This window comes from Catharus ustulatus, chromosome 3, assembly GCF_009819885.2.
Source record: "Catharus ustulatus isolate bCatUst1 chromosome 3, bCatUst1.pri.v2, whole genome shotgun sequence".
NCBI classification, from domain to species: Eukaryota; Metazoa; Chordata; class Aves; order Passeriformes; family Turdidae; genus Catharus; species Catharus ustulatus.
In genome coordinates, this window is record NC_046223.1 from 79,256,318 (window position 1) to 79,270,669 (window position 14,352).

The 14,352-nt window shown below is 38.6% G+C and overlaps 1 protein-coding gene across 5 annotated transcripts in view; it reads left to right on the forward strand.

The window, feature by feature from the left end:
* EPHA7 (EPH receptor A7) overlaps positions 1–14,352 on the forward strand; it is a 167,345-nt gene that overhangs the window by 127,291 nt on the left and 25,702 nt on the right. For 3 of the 5 annotated variants that reach the window (XM_033054186.1, XM_033054187.1, XM_033054184.1), the window contains exons 8-11: positions 4,924–5,032; positions 5,735–5,790; positions 9,616–9,741; positions 13,835–14,020. In XM_033054186.1, coding sequence (XP_032910077.1) covers positions 4,924–5,032; positions 5,735–5,790; positions 9,616–9,741; positions 13,835–14,020 — 477 coding nt within the window. The remainder of the gene's footprint in view (positions 1–4,923; positions 5,033–5,734; positions 5,791–9,615; positions 9,742–13,834; positions 14,021–14,352) is intronic. The other 2 variants (XM_033054182.1, XM_033054183.1) reach the window with 1 other exon arrangement.

The following is a 14,352-nucleotide window of genomic DNA, read 5'->3' on the forward strand; positions in this document are numbered from 1 at the left end:
ATGATTTGTAGCCAGTGGACCTAAAGATGATCCTCTGCTTTTTGTAATGGAAGCAGATTTTTCACTTAGAGAATCACATAATCAATTAGTTTGGAAAAGACCTCTGAGGTCATAGAGTTTAATCTTTGACCTCTTTACAGCCCTCACTGTTAAAGTAGAAGCACTTGACAAAACCTGGCATGAAGTCTTAGCTTTTCCCTTTTTCCATGAATCAGAGTAAATCAAACAAGATTGAAGCATTATGCATATGTAAAATTGATCACTAAAGTCTGAAATACCAATACTACAAATTTTTATAGAAGGCATAGAGCACAATACTTAAGAAAGTGATATTTGGCATACATGGATGCAGTTATCACTGAAGCTTTCATGGTGAGCTTCGCCAAGAATCCTTTTCCAGAAATTGTGCATTTGAAGTCACTTGCATGAGAAAAGGTTGTTGGAGCAGCAGCGCAGCATTTTCAGCTGATACCCTTTTTTAAATCCTCCAGGGTGTTTAGATATGCATTCCCCATTCCTACAACCATGTATTTAAAAGCTGGTTTAAATTTAACTCCTTAAATTGATCATTGTGCATTGGATGTGCACATCTCATAGCTCAGATCAGGTATCAGCTGTAGCCCAATGCCCAAGTACCAGCTCCCTGTGTGGCACAGTTGCTCCCTGAGCCTGAGCACAATTTGAGCAGAGGTAAGGACTTCCCTGTCATTGCTGTTGTGGCATCACCAATGACAGGTAGCCATGCATGCACCTGAAAAGATGCTCTGCATCCCAAAATCATTCCTCTAAGAACACTCTAGCATCTTTGTTTCTGCCAAGCCACTAGGCTCATTCCAGAAACTGTGTTCTGATTCACCCTTACACCAGCAGACTGAGTTCATCACACAGAAGAAGCAGCAGAGTACCCGAACAGAGGCAGATGTCTTACACTGCTGTCACTGAATTTATACCAGACCATGCCCACAATCAGCTCCCTCCCCTCTTTTTTTAAAGATATAAAAATAAATCATGCATTGCATCCCACCTGTCTTAACAGTTGGCCAGTGTACCATGTCCCCAACATTTTCCAGAGCCCAAAAAACATTGTCTGCTTGCTTCCAGAATGTGCCAGTACCCAAAATCTGTGAGGCACTTACAGAGAGCAACCCACTCACATATGTCAGCCTCTATGCACTTAGCTTGGCTACTGGGCTAGGTTACAGGCTGGGCTGGGGATTTTTCCAAAGTTTTTTTGGATGGATGAAGCTTCACACCCTGGCCATTATGCCAGAATGCTTGCCTCTTCTTCACTTCCAAGTGAGGTTGGCAACAGTTTAAGGATATGCTGTATTTTACAGAAATTTGAAGTTCCTTGGGATTGTCTGTTTTGATGGCCTATGTAAGTTGCAAGGACTGAGTTGTATGACGCCTCTATTCTCTTGCACAAGACAATCACCATTGATTTCTTAAAAGTTGCCTGAGTGGAATAGAGGCAAGTCTACAGCAGCATCCTACTGACCTGTGTATCTCAATTATAGTTACTTAAAGATAAGCATTATTTTTTATTTAAAGAGTTATAGGGATAGTATGATCTTCCTCATGTGAATTAGAGAGAATATAGAAAAATTACAAGTTTCTTCAGGAAATAAAATTAGAGGGGTGTGTGTATGCATGTGTGTGTAATTTCCGTCCAGTGCAAAGTATTCTAAATCCATGTAGTATAAAAAGGGCTTTGTTATTTTGGGGGGAAACAGTTGGTACAGGTCAGTGTCAGTGACAAAATAAATCATTTTATTGGCTCACTACTTCCAAGGAAAGTCTGGGTTATTTGTTTCTATGGGAACCTCTGAAGTCTGTAACAGGAATCCAGTTCTGTGGAGTTCATAAATCCTGGTGTAGACATTCCTGTTCAGTTACCAGTACCAGAAGTAAACCATATTATCATACCATTAATTTAGTTAATCAGCTATCAGTTTGATTTCCATTTTTTCTTCTCTTTTATCTGTTGGCTGCATTTCAGTCATGGGACAGTATACATGGCCCCAGGCCTGCTGGAGAGAGAGATGGAGTTCACCTGTGTGAAAAGGATAAAAGGATTCTAACCCAGGAGTTTGCAAGGCTGATTGACAGGGCTTTAAATTAGGTTTGGAAGGGAAAGGGGGTAAGACCAGTCTCACTAGAGATGAGTCTAGAGGTAGCATGCCAGTGTTGGGGGTGAAATCAGCCCAGCTGAAGTGCACCTACACCAATGCACACCATATGGATAACGAACAGGAGGGGATAGAAGGAACTCTTATAGGCACAGAAACAGGCCATCCCTGTGTGCTGAAAGGTGATCCAGTGGAGAAGAAAACTGGAATGGCCAAATAGGAGCTTTCACTGGAACTCAAAGAAAAAAAAGTTTATGACTTTTGGAAGAAAGGGGCAGGCAAGTTAGGAAGAATATAAGGATATTATTAGGTCACGTAGAGAGAAAACTAGGAAGGTGAAAGCTCAGCTAGAACTCAATCTAGCCACTGTTGTGAAAGATAAGTGCTTTTATAAATAAATTAACACGAAAAAGAGGGTCAAGGAAAATATCCATCCTTTTCTTGATGCTGGAGGAGTGTAACTAAGGATGAGGAAAAGGCTGAGGTCCCAGATGACTGGAGATTACCAGTGTGACACTCACCTATAAGAAGGGTTGGGGGGAGAGTCTGAAAACCTACAGGCTGAGGTCAGCCTGATCTTGGTGCCAGGGAAGGTCATCATGGATCAGATCATCTTGAGTGTGATCACACAGCACTTACAGGACAACAAATGGATCAGGAACGGCCACGTGGGCTTAAAAGGTAGATCTTGCTTGATCAACCTGATCTCCTTTTATTATCAAGTTATCTGCTATGGGGATGTAGTCCACCTGGACTTCAGTAAAGCCTTCAATATTGACTCCCACAGCATTCTCCTGGATAACTGGCAGCCCATGGGTTAGAGAGGCACACTCTTTGCTGGTTAAAAAAAGGCTGGATGCCCAGGCCCAGAGGGTGGTAGTGAATGGTGCTATATCCAGCTGGTCACTAGTGGGATTCCCCTAAACTCAGTCCTGTTTAGTGTTATAATTGATGATTTGGACTCCCTCAGTAAGCTCTCAGATGACACTAAGTTGGACCAGAGTGTTGATCTGCTGGAGGATAGGAAAGTTCTGTACAGAGATCTTGACAGTCTGAATTGATGACCCAAAGACAACTGTATGAGGATTGTAAGGCAAAGTGTTGAGTCCCCCACTTCGGTCACAACAACCTCATGCAACACTATAGGCCAGGGGAAGAGTGACTGGAAAGTGGCCAAGTGACAAAGGAGCTGGGTATGCTGATCAACAGCTGGCTGAACAGGAACCAGTGTGCACCCAGGTAGCCAAGAAGGCCAGTGGCATCCTGGCCTGTTTCAGGAATACTGTAACCAGCAGGACTGGGATAGTGATCATCCCTCTGTATTTGGCACTGTATTTGGTGTGAGGCCCCAGCATGAGTCCTGTATCCACTTCTGGGCCCCTACCTTTGAAAAGGACATTGAGTTGCTGGAGCATGTCCAGAGAAGGGCAGCAAAGCTTGAGGCAGCCCAAGTCTGATGAGGAGAAGCTGAGGGTGCTGGGGTTGTTTAGCCTGGAGAAATGGAGGCTCAAGGAGGAGCCATTCTCTAAGAGTACCTGAATGGAGCTTGTTTAAGGTGGGGGTTGGTCTCTTCTCCCAGGCAACTAGTGACAGGACAAGAAGACAGAGCCTCAGGATGAAACAGAGGATATCAGGAAGTATTTTGTCACTAAGCAGGTGGTTAGGCATTGAAATGGGCCACTCAGGAAGGTGTTCCAAGTGCCACTGTAAGCGGCGTTTACTGCTGTGGTTTATTTGATAGGATGATATTCGGTCAAAGGTTGGACTTGATTATCTTGGAGGTCTTTTACAACCTAAACGATCTTATGATTTTTTAATTCTGTGATTCCAGCTGACTCATACTTACAGTCCCTCATGTCTCATCCTCTGTTCATCTTCTGGTTCAGATCCTCACTGTTACAAGCCAGTGCATCTCCACAGAGTTCAGGAGAGCTGTGTTTATTTAATGTGTAACATGTGGGTAACAGGGCCACCCTTATTAGATGTCAGGCAAGCAATGTTTTTAACAAGCCTCAAGGTTTCTCAGGCTAAGTATTTACATCCTCAGTTTACATTAATGTGACATGTATAAATTTGCATATATTAATAGAATTGGCATATCTGAATAAAAAGAGCAATAATGTGGGGATATTTTAGCATGTAAATTCTCTGAAGCATGGAGAATTCCATTTTGTATTAATGTGGAAGCACCTTTTTGTTGCTAACAGAAACAAATGGTAAGTAATAATAGCCATTTACAATGATTAATAGCAGTAAGAGATTGAAATATGCTACCTAGGAAATCTGTGTTAATAGTGTTTCAGCTCAAACATTTTTCTTAAAGACACTATTTCCTTGAGGAAACCCTCAAAGTCATATCAATGGGTTTTAGAGGGGAAGCTAGGAGCAGAGTTAGGGATTACTCTCCCACTGTCCCTCCTTACAGGGATTTCCAGGACTCCTCTTTTAGCAGGGAGTCAAGAAACAGATGCAGCAGATCAGTAGTGGGGAGTGGAAGTGACTGATGATAATAGTGCTGGCTTTCAGGTAATGGCTGTACCACTTTGGCCAAGAAAATTACAGCTTGGCTTCTTTTTATTCAATGTAGACAATCATTAACTCATGAAGAATTTAGTTGAATTTCCAATAGAGTTCAGTTTCCTTCTTTAGACTATCTTTATCAATGTAATTGTTTCAGACAAAGGCAGTCTGCAACAGTAGACAGTCTACAATTTGTGATGATTGACTTAAATTTTTGAAGTCCCTGAGGAGGGATTAATTTTTTACTAATCTCAGCTCTGTGCTCTGTTTGTAGCCACAGCTGTTTCCAGTGAACAGAATCCTGTTATTATCATAGCTGTGGTTGCTGTGGCAGGAACAATCATCCTGGTCTTCATGGTGTTTGGATTCATCATCGGACGAAGGTATTGCATCTTTGATGGACGTAAGCACATCTGACACCACTCTTGTGAACTCTTGAGACAAAGTCAAACCTGGGATAGTAATTTGCAAAACTGAAACAGAAATAATTCTTAGTAAGGACAGTTTTCATTTAAATCCCATTATCAATTATGTGGTTTGTCCTCTTACTTTGGCACGATACTTGTATCAGGATGTTCTTTTCTTTTTTTTTCCTGTGTAAATGTGCTGTAAAAGGAACCCCTAGCAGGTTCTTTACCTGTACTCCTCAAAGTCTCGCTTTCTGTTCAGTTTTCTCGCATGGAGAAGTCTGACACTTTATCTGATCAGCCTTTAAATGACTTTACATTCAAGAAAAAGAGACACAGCAGTAAGTTTAAGAATAACCTCATGTAAAACAGTGTTCCACTTTCAAGTTCTTTAATCCTCTGTTTTATCTGTAGAAGCCTTTCACCAGAACTAGATTTTTTTCTCTAGGACCTGTCCCAACTGGTATTTAATACAAAAGCCTTTTGATTGCAACTGTTCATGATTTATTTAAAACTCTGCTGTCAATAGAATTATAGGTGAAAGTTTCAAAGGGCCTACAGCAGTTAGGTGCTCAGTGCCTGAAAATCCCAGTCTGCAGAACTGATTTTGTCAGAACTTTAGATGTGAGAAGTAAATCATTATTTACTAGTGAAACTGGTGTTTTCCTTTCTTTTCAGGCATTGTGGCTATAGCAAAGCAGATCAAGAAGGGGATGAAGAACTTTACTTTCATTGTAAGTGTTTTGCTTTTTTTCCCCCTTTCAAAAATTCCCAATTGCAATAGTGTAGACAATACTAAACCAAGACTCCATGAAAGATAATGCCATAGGAAATTCAAAAATGCTGTGTAAATAGCAACTGGGAAGTTAAACACTGTAGAAATGTGACCCACACAAAAAGGATGCAGATTAAAGTCAACATTGCTCACACAGATGGTTTTATTTCTATACATGTCTATGATATACTGTTGTTTTCATTCTGCATTTTTTGTTTTCTTTTGGTTGCTTTGAATACATGTTTCACGTTGTCCTAATGATCCCTCTGAGGTGCAGTATTCAAGAGACCTTTGCCTAAGTAACTTTTTGATCTTTTACCTCAGGCAGACTTCAGATTAAGAAAGTGTGAGTCAGTGCATCACCCAAAAATGAAGCTGTTCTGCTCAAAAGCTGTGTTCTGCTACTGAGAATACAGTAGCACCATCAATATTTACACAGCATAATGTCCTTAAACATAGAATATTTAATATCAAAAGAAATGTCAGCCACTTCATTACTGTTGTGTGATCTAAAATCACTTGCCTAGCTAAGAATAGTGCCTAAAGGCTCTCTTGTTAAAATCATGTCTACCATTTCAACTTCAACTAGGACCCAGGGAAAACTCAAAAAAACCACATCTTTCTTGGGTTAATGACAATTCAAAATGCAAGGGGTGAGGAATGTTTTCATCTGTTTTAGAATTAGTCATTAACTCAGGAAGTGCGTTAAACTAAATTGCAAAATTATTTTGAGCAACCATAATTGTAAAAGAATTAAACTGCACATAAGTTCTGATCCAGAACAATGCCAGTCTTTCCAATCTTCTCCCATACCTGGTCGCTCTCATATTAGTACATGCTATTTAGTCATGTTATGCTGTATTTAGCCTTTGTTGTCTGCCAATAATTGCAGTTGTAGATTAAATCCATCAGATTATTATGTTGGGGTTTTTTGTTTGTTTGTTTGTTTTTTTATGAAAGCAATAGGGCTTGTTTTAGATGTTGAAATCACGAGCTATCATCTGAAAGTAATGTCACATGGAAAATGAAGTAGCCACTAGTCATAACTTCTAAGCATTTTCTCAATGCATTCCTCCTTAAATGAATAGTTCTAGCCAAAGCTCCACTCAAAATCAGATCAAGGTTCTGTTTTATCTTTCTTCCCTGAAAAAATCAGCTGGAAATTGATTACATTTCCTAAGTTTGCATGTGTGGCTATCTAAATTGTTTAAATGCAGTGAGTGTCAAACTAAATAGTGACATCATTGCGGCTTTAGTCAATCAATTCACACACTGTGCCAGAAAGGTGGAAAATAATAATGAGATAAGAATTATGTATCATGCACTTTGCAGTGAAGCTGATTTTAAAGAGTTTGTCAAAAATCTCATTTTACTTAAATGCTACTCTTCTGGGAGTGATGGATTTGAAATTTGCCTCTCATAATGCATTATAAGCTTTTCACACCTCCAGAAGAGCTACTACTTTTACTTTTAAAAATACTGTTATGTCCTTGAAGGAAAAGATCAACTATGTGTTCTCGTATGTCAGTATATAAAAAAAGGGATACAGTAACTAAATAACTTCCTTTCCCCATTTTTTTTTCCAGTAAAAGTATAAATTAATTAATTGGAAAACTGCTACTTAATAATTGATAGTTGATTGAGAAATTGGGAGATTTTATAAGTGTTCCTTTCCCTCATTTTACTTTCAACAAATGTGGTTATCTAGCAAATGAGCCTGATTATTGAGTACACAGTCTTTCTTCAATCATGACACCAGATATAAGTAATTTCTTGCCAAACTAGTTTTCCTTCATCTGTTGTTTATAGGTGTAGCATTAATTCCATTTGATAGCCATGTACAGAGTGAGATGGAACCCAATGCTGTGATCACCAGCTTGGTCACAGAGCTGTGAACACCAGTTTGGTGGCCATTTACTCTGTAATAGCTAGACAACATTCTTCTGCACTGAGGTACCGGACTGGATTTTCAAAAGTGTAACTTACAACAAGCACTTACTTAGAAAAAAAACTTACAAGCAAACATTTTTAAAGAAGATTTTAAAGCGGTGCATTTAATGGACCATCATATATTTCATTTCAGTTCCCTTCATCTCTCTTTGACCTCAAGTGCTACACTTGAAGATACAAGTACAATGGAGGAGTTTAGTCAAGCAATTCAGATTTATATTTGGTTTCCTCCTCCCTTTTTCATCTAACAATGTCTGCAAATGCAGGCCAGCATTATTTCACGTTGCTATGCTAGGATAGCCTTGGCCTGTCAAAATGTTTTATGACAGCTTGAACAAAGAACCATCAGAGGCCCACTTGAGATTCGCAAGGTTACTTCCAATCCAGGCCCTTTATCACAAACACAAGAGGATGTCTCCTTCTCCATCTCCTTGCCTTAAAGCACTACTACCAGAGGTCAACCTGCTGCTTAATTCTCATTTTGTCCACTCTCTTTTGGTTTTAAGAAACAAATATTTATAATAAAAAAATAAATCAGCATACAAATTTCTAATACAACTAAAAGAGCATCCATTTAAATACATTATATGACAGATAGCAACATCTGGACAACATTAAAAAAAATTTCTCTGGCTATAAATTCATTATATTGCTGAAACAATTTCTCTTTTTATTTTTTTTTTTAATGGTTTGTGGATTTAGGGCATTAATGCAATCTAAAACATAAATACATATGATTACTCAGCTTTTTTCAGTATATTTTCAAATTCAATATATTTTATGTTAAATTAAAAGAATACAAGGTAACTAAAAATTATTCATGTTTTGTATTGGCTTTTGATGCTGTTCTTGTATTTGAGTATATCAATTAACAGAGGAACATTTTTGCATTTTCATATTGAGTTTTAGTTCGCTGATTCAATAAAAACTCAAGAGTATAATCCTTGTGAGCAAATTTATTTCATAAAAATTGCTTGATTAATAGATTTCCAGGGTTGCTCTACTACCACAAGGAGTTTGTAGTTTGACCAGAATAGCAAAAAAATAATTTACCTGAATCATCAACAAACTAAGGGAAAAAACTGCAGGCTGGCCATAGAGCACTATGCTGCCTGAGCTGCAGTAAGCGTGGAGAAAGAATGAGCAAAAAACAAGTTGCTGCAGATTATTCACCTCAGTGCTTGAGAGAGGAGATAATTGTGCCACAGAGGCCACTTTCCCTTCCTGTGCCTATCCAAGTTGGCTACAGGTGTTTCTCATGTTCATATTATAATGTAAGAAATACACTTAAGGATGTAATTTCTGACTGCTGTGAATAGTGACTATTGCCACAGTCTACAAACAATATTATATTCAGTAGATTAAGCAAGTTCAAGGGAGTGGAGGAGACTTTCAAATCCCACTAGAGGAGAGAAGTAACATAAAGAAGTGATGTTTACACATCCTGCGTGAATAGGATAAGATGCCCTTCCACGGAAAAGAAACCTCCACCTCTGCTGGTGTTATACCCTCTCCCTGCTTTGTTTTTGCTCCACCTCAACCCTTTCATTTTATTCCATTAAGCACCATTTAATATTTATTATTTCTTTCAGTTCAAGAGAAGATGCAGATGCTAATGTTAGTCATTTTTTAGAGATGGGATTGTGTATACTTGTGTCAGCATGCTTGCAGATGATGCTTAAAACTAAGGTTGCCTCTCAGAGTGACTCTGGCTCAGGCGGCATGGAAACAGGCTCACTCTTCCAAGGAGCACTCTGCATAATGAAATTCCTGGGCTGACTGCACAATAAGTGCTTTTGCTTCATCACAGTCATGCTTTCTTACATCATTACAGTTAAATTTCCAGGCACCAAAACCTACATTGACCCTGAAACCTACGAGGACCCAAATAGAGCTGTCCATCAATTCGCCAAGGAGCTAGATGCCTCTTGTATTAAAATTGAGCGTGTGATTGGCGCAGGTAAGGCTGCCGTGGCTTCCTGATTCAACTGTTCCATTTAGCCGGGATCGAAACTCATACATCATAATGACAGGCAAATAATTATACCTCAGGTATAGAAGAACTTTTTGCATTTGCCAGAGTGGTTAAGAGCAATGAAGCTGCACTCACTTCCAAAATGCAAAAAACAAACAGGGGAAAAGCCCAACAACAACTAAAAAAACCCAAATAAATGAGTAAATTAAAAGTCTTGCTTGACATTGAAAGCTTATGGGTTTTTAATCAAGTATCTTCTGTTAAAATTGGAACTGGGGGGAGTAGGCCAGTTGTGCTGCCTATTATTTACTGTCAGAGTAAAGACATTAGGCATTTGTGCAAATTCTTCTCGCTTGCCTTTTGCAAGGAGGCTTTTTGACCTCTGCAGCAGCTTTGTTCATGTGAGTAAGGAAAACTGGCTGCAGCACAAAATCCTAAATAGAGAGTAGGAAGGTCTTGTTTCTGTATAACAAAATCTTCCCTAAGGCTGTTTTTTCTTCTACCATTTTTCTTTTTGATATTTTATGAATACAAAAAGTTATTGTTTAACTTCTTATGACTGATTGTAATTGCACCAGCACTACACTGCTTTTTTTTTTTTTTCTCTTGAACTGTCTACCACCTACTTAAGCCATGGTGTTCATGCTCTAAAAAGGCAGTTTCATTTGTTTGCATTAATAAGATATGTGACATTTTTATTGCACTACTCCATGTAGTGAAATTAAGTTTCCATGAGTAAGAAAAATATCAAATACCTTGGATTCCTGGAGGAAATGTTCTTTTGCTTTCCTGTTGTTTTATATAAGTATTAGTAGAATACTTTTGAAATCACCCTGTAGTTTGGTACTATAAATTACATGTTGCAGTATTATTTAAAAACACAAGAAGAAATATCTTTAGAATAGGTTGCTTTACCTGTAAAAAAATCTTTACACTTAGAATTCACAAAGCCTTTTTAAAGAAACCTCAGTCATGTTGAATCATGTCTTAATCAAGAAGTAGTACCATTGAAATTAACCACACTGCTGAGCAAATTATTCCTTCAGTGAGTAAGAGCATAAGAATCCAGCCCTTGCTAACTAGTAATTTTTGTGATGCCAGAATGGCAACATCTCTTCTAATAAATATGAAATATGCAAGATTAGCATAGAAAAATTGCTGAGCTTTATCTTTTCCTTTGAGTTAAAAAGCTACCAGCATAGCAACAGTTCAGAGCACAAAGATATATTCAGTTTGATTTTGCTAGTGCCTTCTGAGAAAAATGGTGAAAACACTTGAGCTTCAGAGTATAGTTTAAAATGCATTTTCACTGTTATGACAAATTCCAGAATGTTAATTTTCTTGACTGCAGATGAATTTATTCTTGATTTCAATGAGTATAATTGATAGCAAAAACAACTTACGTGTGTCAGTAGTCAGTCTGAAGTTAATTAGGAGTACAGTGGTGAAAGCATATTGTGTATCATGTTTAGCTACGGTTTTAACCTGTTGATGTAAATAGCAACTAGGAATGAAATGAAATGCAGTTCAGGAACAACAGAAGCAAACAGACCCAAAGCAGCAGCTGAAACTCATACATCAAAGAAGAATATGGAATTTCTGCTAGTGACAGCATCAGAAATCCACTTAGAAATCTCAATATGCATCAGCAATGCTGGCCACATCAACTGTTGAGTAGTGACACGTCTGTCAGACACAAAGAGGGTGCAAGTATGCTTGTGCTCAATTTGCATGAGGGATATGTGCTTTCCTTGCCAACATTTTCATTACCATCCTGCTGTGGCCACCTGTCAGATGCAGAATATGGTGTCCACTATGTTAAGTTGTTCATACCACACACACATCCTTTGTTTTAGCCTCTGCTTTGTTGACATGCTGAGCTAGTGGCCATGCGCTGTGCAGTATTCCCTCTCTTGTTGTCATATTTTCCGGTTTATTTTTGGGCATTCATTTCAGCTGAATATACTATTTTCTTGGGAATAAAAGTAGTTCATTGGCTAGCATCCTGGCCTGAACTGCATAACATACAAACTGAAATTTCTGATTCGCCCAAGTGTGTGTGATCTGCCTTTGGAAATCAATCAAAATCAGATCACAGAGAGCTGGAAAGGAGTTAAGGCTTACTGTCTCCTGTGCCAAGTATCCTAATTACCTGGCTCTGAAATATCACAGACACACAGACACACTCCTATACTCACATCTTTTTTTCGGCATGGGATGAAACATTTTTTTGGAAAGTACTGCTGGAGAAAATTGTTATCCTTTAGGAAGTTCTTGTGGCTAGGAGCTGTGAGTGAGGTGAGTGGTGAATTCATTAATAGTCATCCATGTTGCTAATGAAGTGCAGGAGGGAGGTTAAGGCACCAAGCTAGGGGCATGAGCAGCTTCAGCTGTTTTATATGTAACAGCTATACCTCGTGGCATTCTTAGCTCAGGTCGAAGGATGGCTGAGGATAATATGCAGGCAGGAATACTTGTGTGGTCAATTAACTTAGGTACAGCATGATATTAACAGAGGTACATGGAGCTGATTTGAGCTAGCCTTGGTTCAGCTAGCATAGAATGTGAGGGACAGGAATTTGATTCTATATGCAGTCATCTCCTATAAGGTTTGTGAAAAGAGCCATACTGAGTGAAGTCAGTTAAAAATAGTCTAAGTTCTACGCTTTTGGATGAATTGTGAAGCCAAGACCCAGGTAACTGCTTTTGTCTTTCCCAAAGCTCAAACTGGGACTGATAGGAGAACAGTAGTGTTCAAATACTGACAGTCATAAACAAAACTTTCTGCAGTCTATCCATTAATGTCTCTCTCTTCAGACATTCAGCCCAAGCTCCAAGCATGCTTCTCTCCACTGACAGCCAGACACCCAGCCAGTGTGTAAGGTCCTTATGTCCTGATCCCACAAGGTTTCTCCCAGAAGGATTCTCTAATTAAACCCTCTGTGTAGGTCTTGTCTAGCTCATTTCTTTCAGCACTCGTCCTAAAACATGTCTTAGCTGTAGGTGTGTCTGCATACTTGTGCGTACGTAACACCTTAATGTTAAGACACTCCGCAGGTATGCAGGAGATAAATTTCTGACTTGATATGATTTGGAGGAGGGACTTGGAAACATATCTCTCAAACTTCAGATAAATTTGTGAAGTACCAGATTATTAAATATTTTTGTGGGTAATCTTTCTTTCTAGAGATGTTACCTTTTATTCAGTAACATATATTACTATGTATACAAGGATATTTTTCTTCCTGTCTGCAGAACTGGAGATCTCAGTTTTGCTCTCTGCTGACACAGCTGTGAGGCAAGGGACAATTCTTAAATCTTTCATAATCTCGTTAATAGTGGGGTAGATTTATTGCCATTCAGCTCCACATCTCACATGCTTCCATCCTCTTTCCGTGTGATGGAATTACTTCTCTTCCAGATTTGGTTGTTGGGGCTTTTTTTTGTATTCTTGCTGGCTGTTTGGGCTTTTTTATCACAGGCTTCTTCATGTTCCAATTGTCTATTAGTTTAGAACCTTTTAAAAACTTGCAGCATTTGCTTGTGTTTGTTTAATATAACAAAATTGTTATAAGTCACACCTTTAATTTCATAATCTGTAAAGTAAATTATTCTGCTTGAAGGTAATAATGTAGTGCTTCATTTAACACCATAAGGATGCTAAATTAAAAGCAGCTCTGCAAGAGCTGCCTTTTGAAAGAAAAATGCCCATTGCAGTTAAAGATAGCAAGGAAACTGTGTAGAGCAGAATGGCATTTTTACTTAGGGATGGCATTACTATTTCAATAATAGTGTTTTCTTATGAAACCCACTTCATTTTTTATTTTCTGCTTTTGAAAAAAATGCAAGAAATTACTGACAAGTCTTTTAAAATATTCAGATAACAGTCCTGTCAGTTGGTTTAACTGAAGTGTTTATTCCATAAGGGTCAGCAATTCATTTAAGGCGCATGCCAAAGTAATCCATTTCAAATATGAACACATTAAATTTAAACACACGCTTAGGTGGCTATTTGAATCAAGGCCTAAATAAAATACCGGTATTTAGAGTAATTCATCATTGATCTACTTCATTTTAGGAGAGTTTGGTGAAGTGTGCAGCGGGCGTCTAAAGCTCCCTGGCAAAAGAGATGTTGCAGTAGCCATAAAAACTCTGAAAGTTGGCTACACTGAAAAGCAGAGGAGAGATTTCCTGTGTGAAGCAAGCATCATGGGACAGTTTGACCATCCCAACGTGGTTCACCTGGAAGGAGTTGTTACCAGAGGTAAGCAGCAGCTCGGTCTGTCAGTCAAATAACAGCACGATGGCAGAAATTACTCTGCCTTATTCATGGTCAAAGATTCAAATTATGAACAGACTGCACACTCCTAATGGATTTTCTCCTGATGCGTAACTAACTAAAACAATGCTCACGTTATGCTACAACCTGAGGAAAAAAATTTAGATGCACACATGATTAAAAGATGAAGTACTTTGAAACATATTATTTTTCTAGTTTCATTTAGCCTCAAAGACCATGGAGAGAGATAAGGTTTCTCATGTCCTTTCATATTATCTGAAGTGCCATTATTCCAGAGTCCTGTTCACACAGCAGGA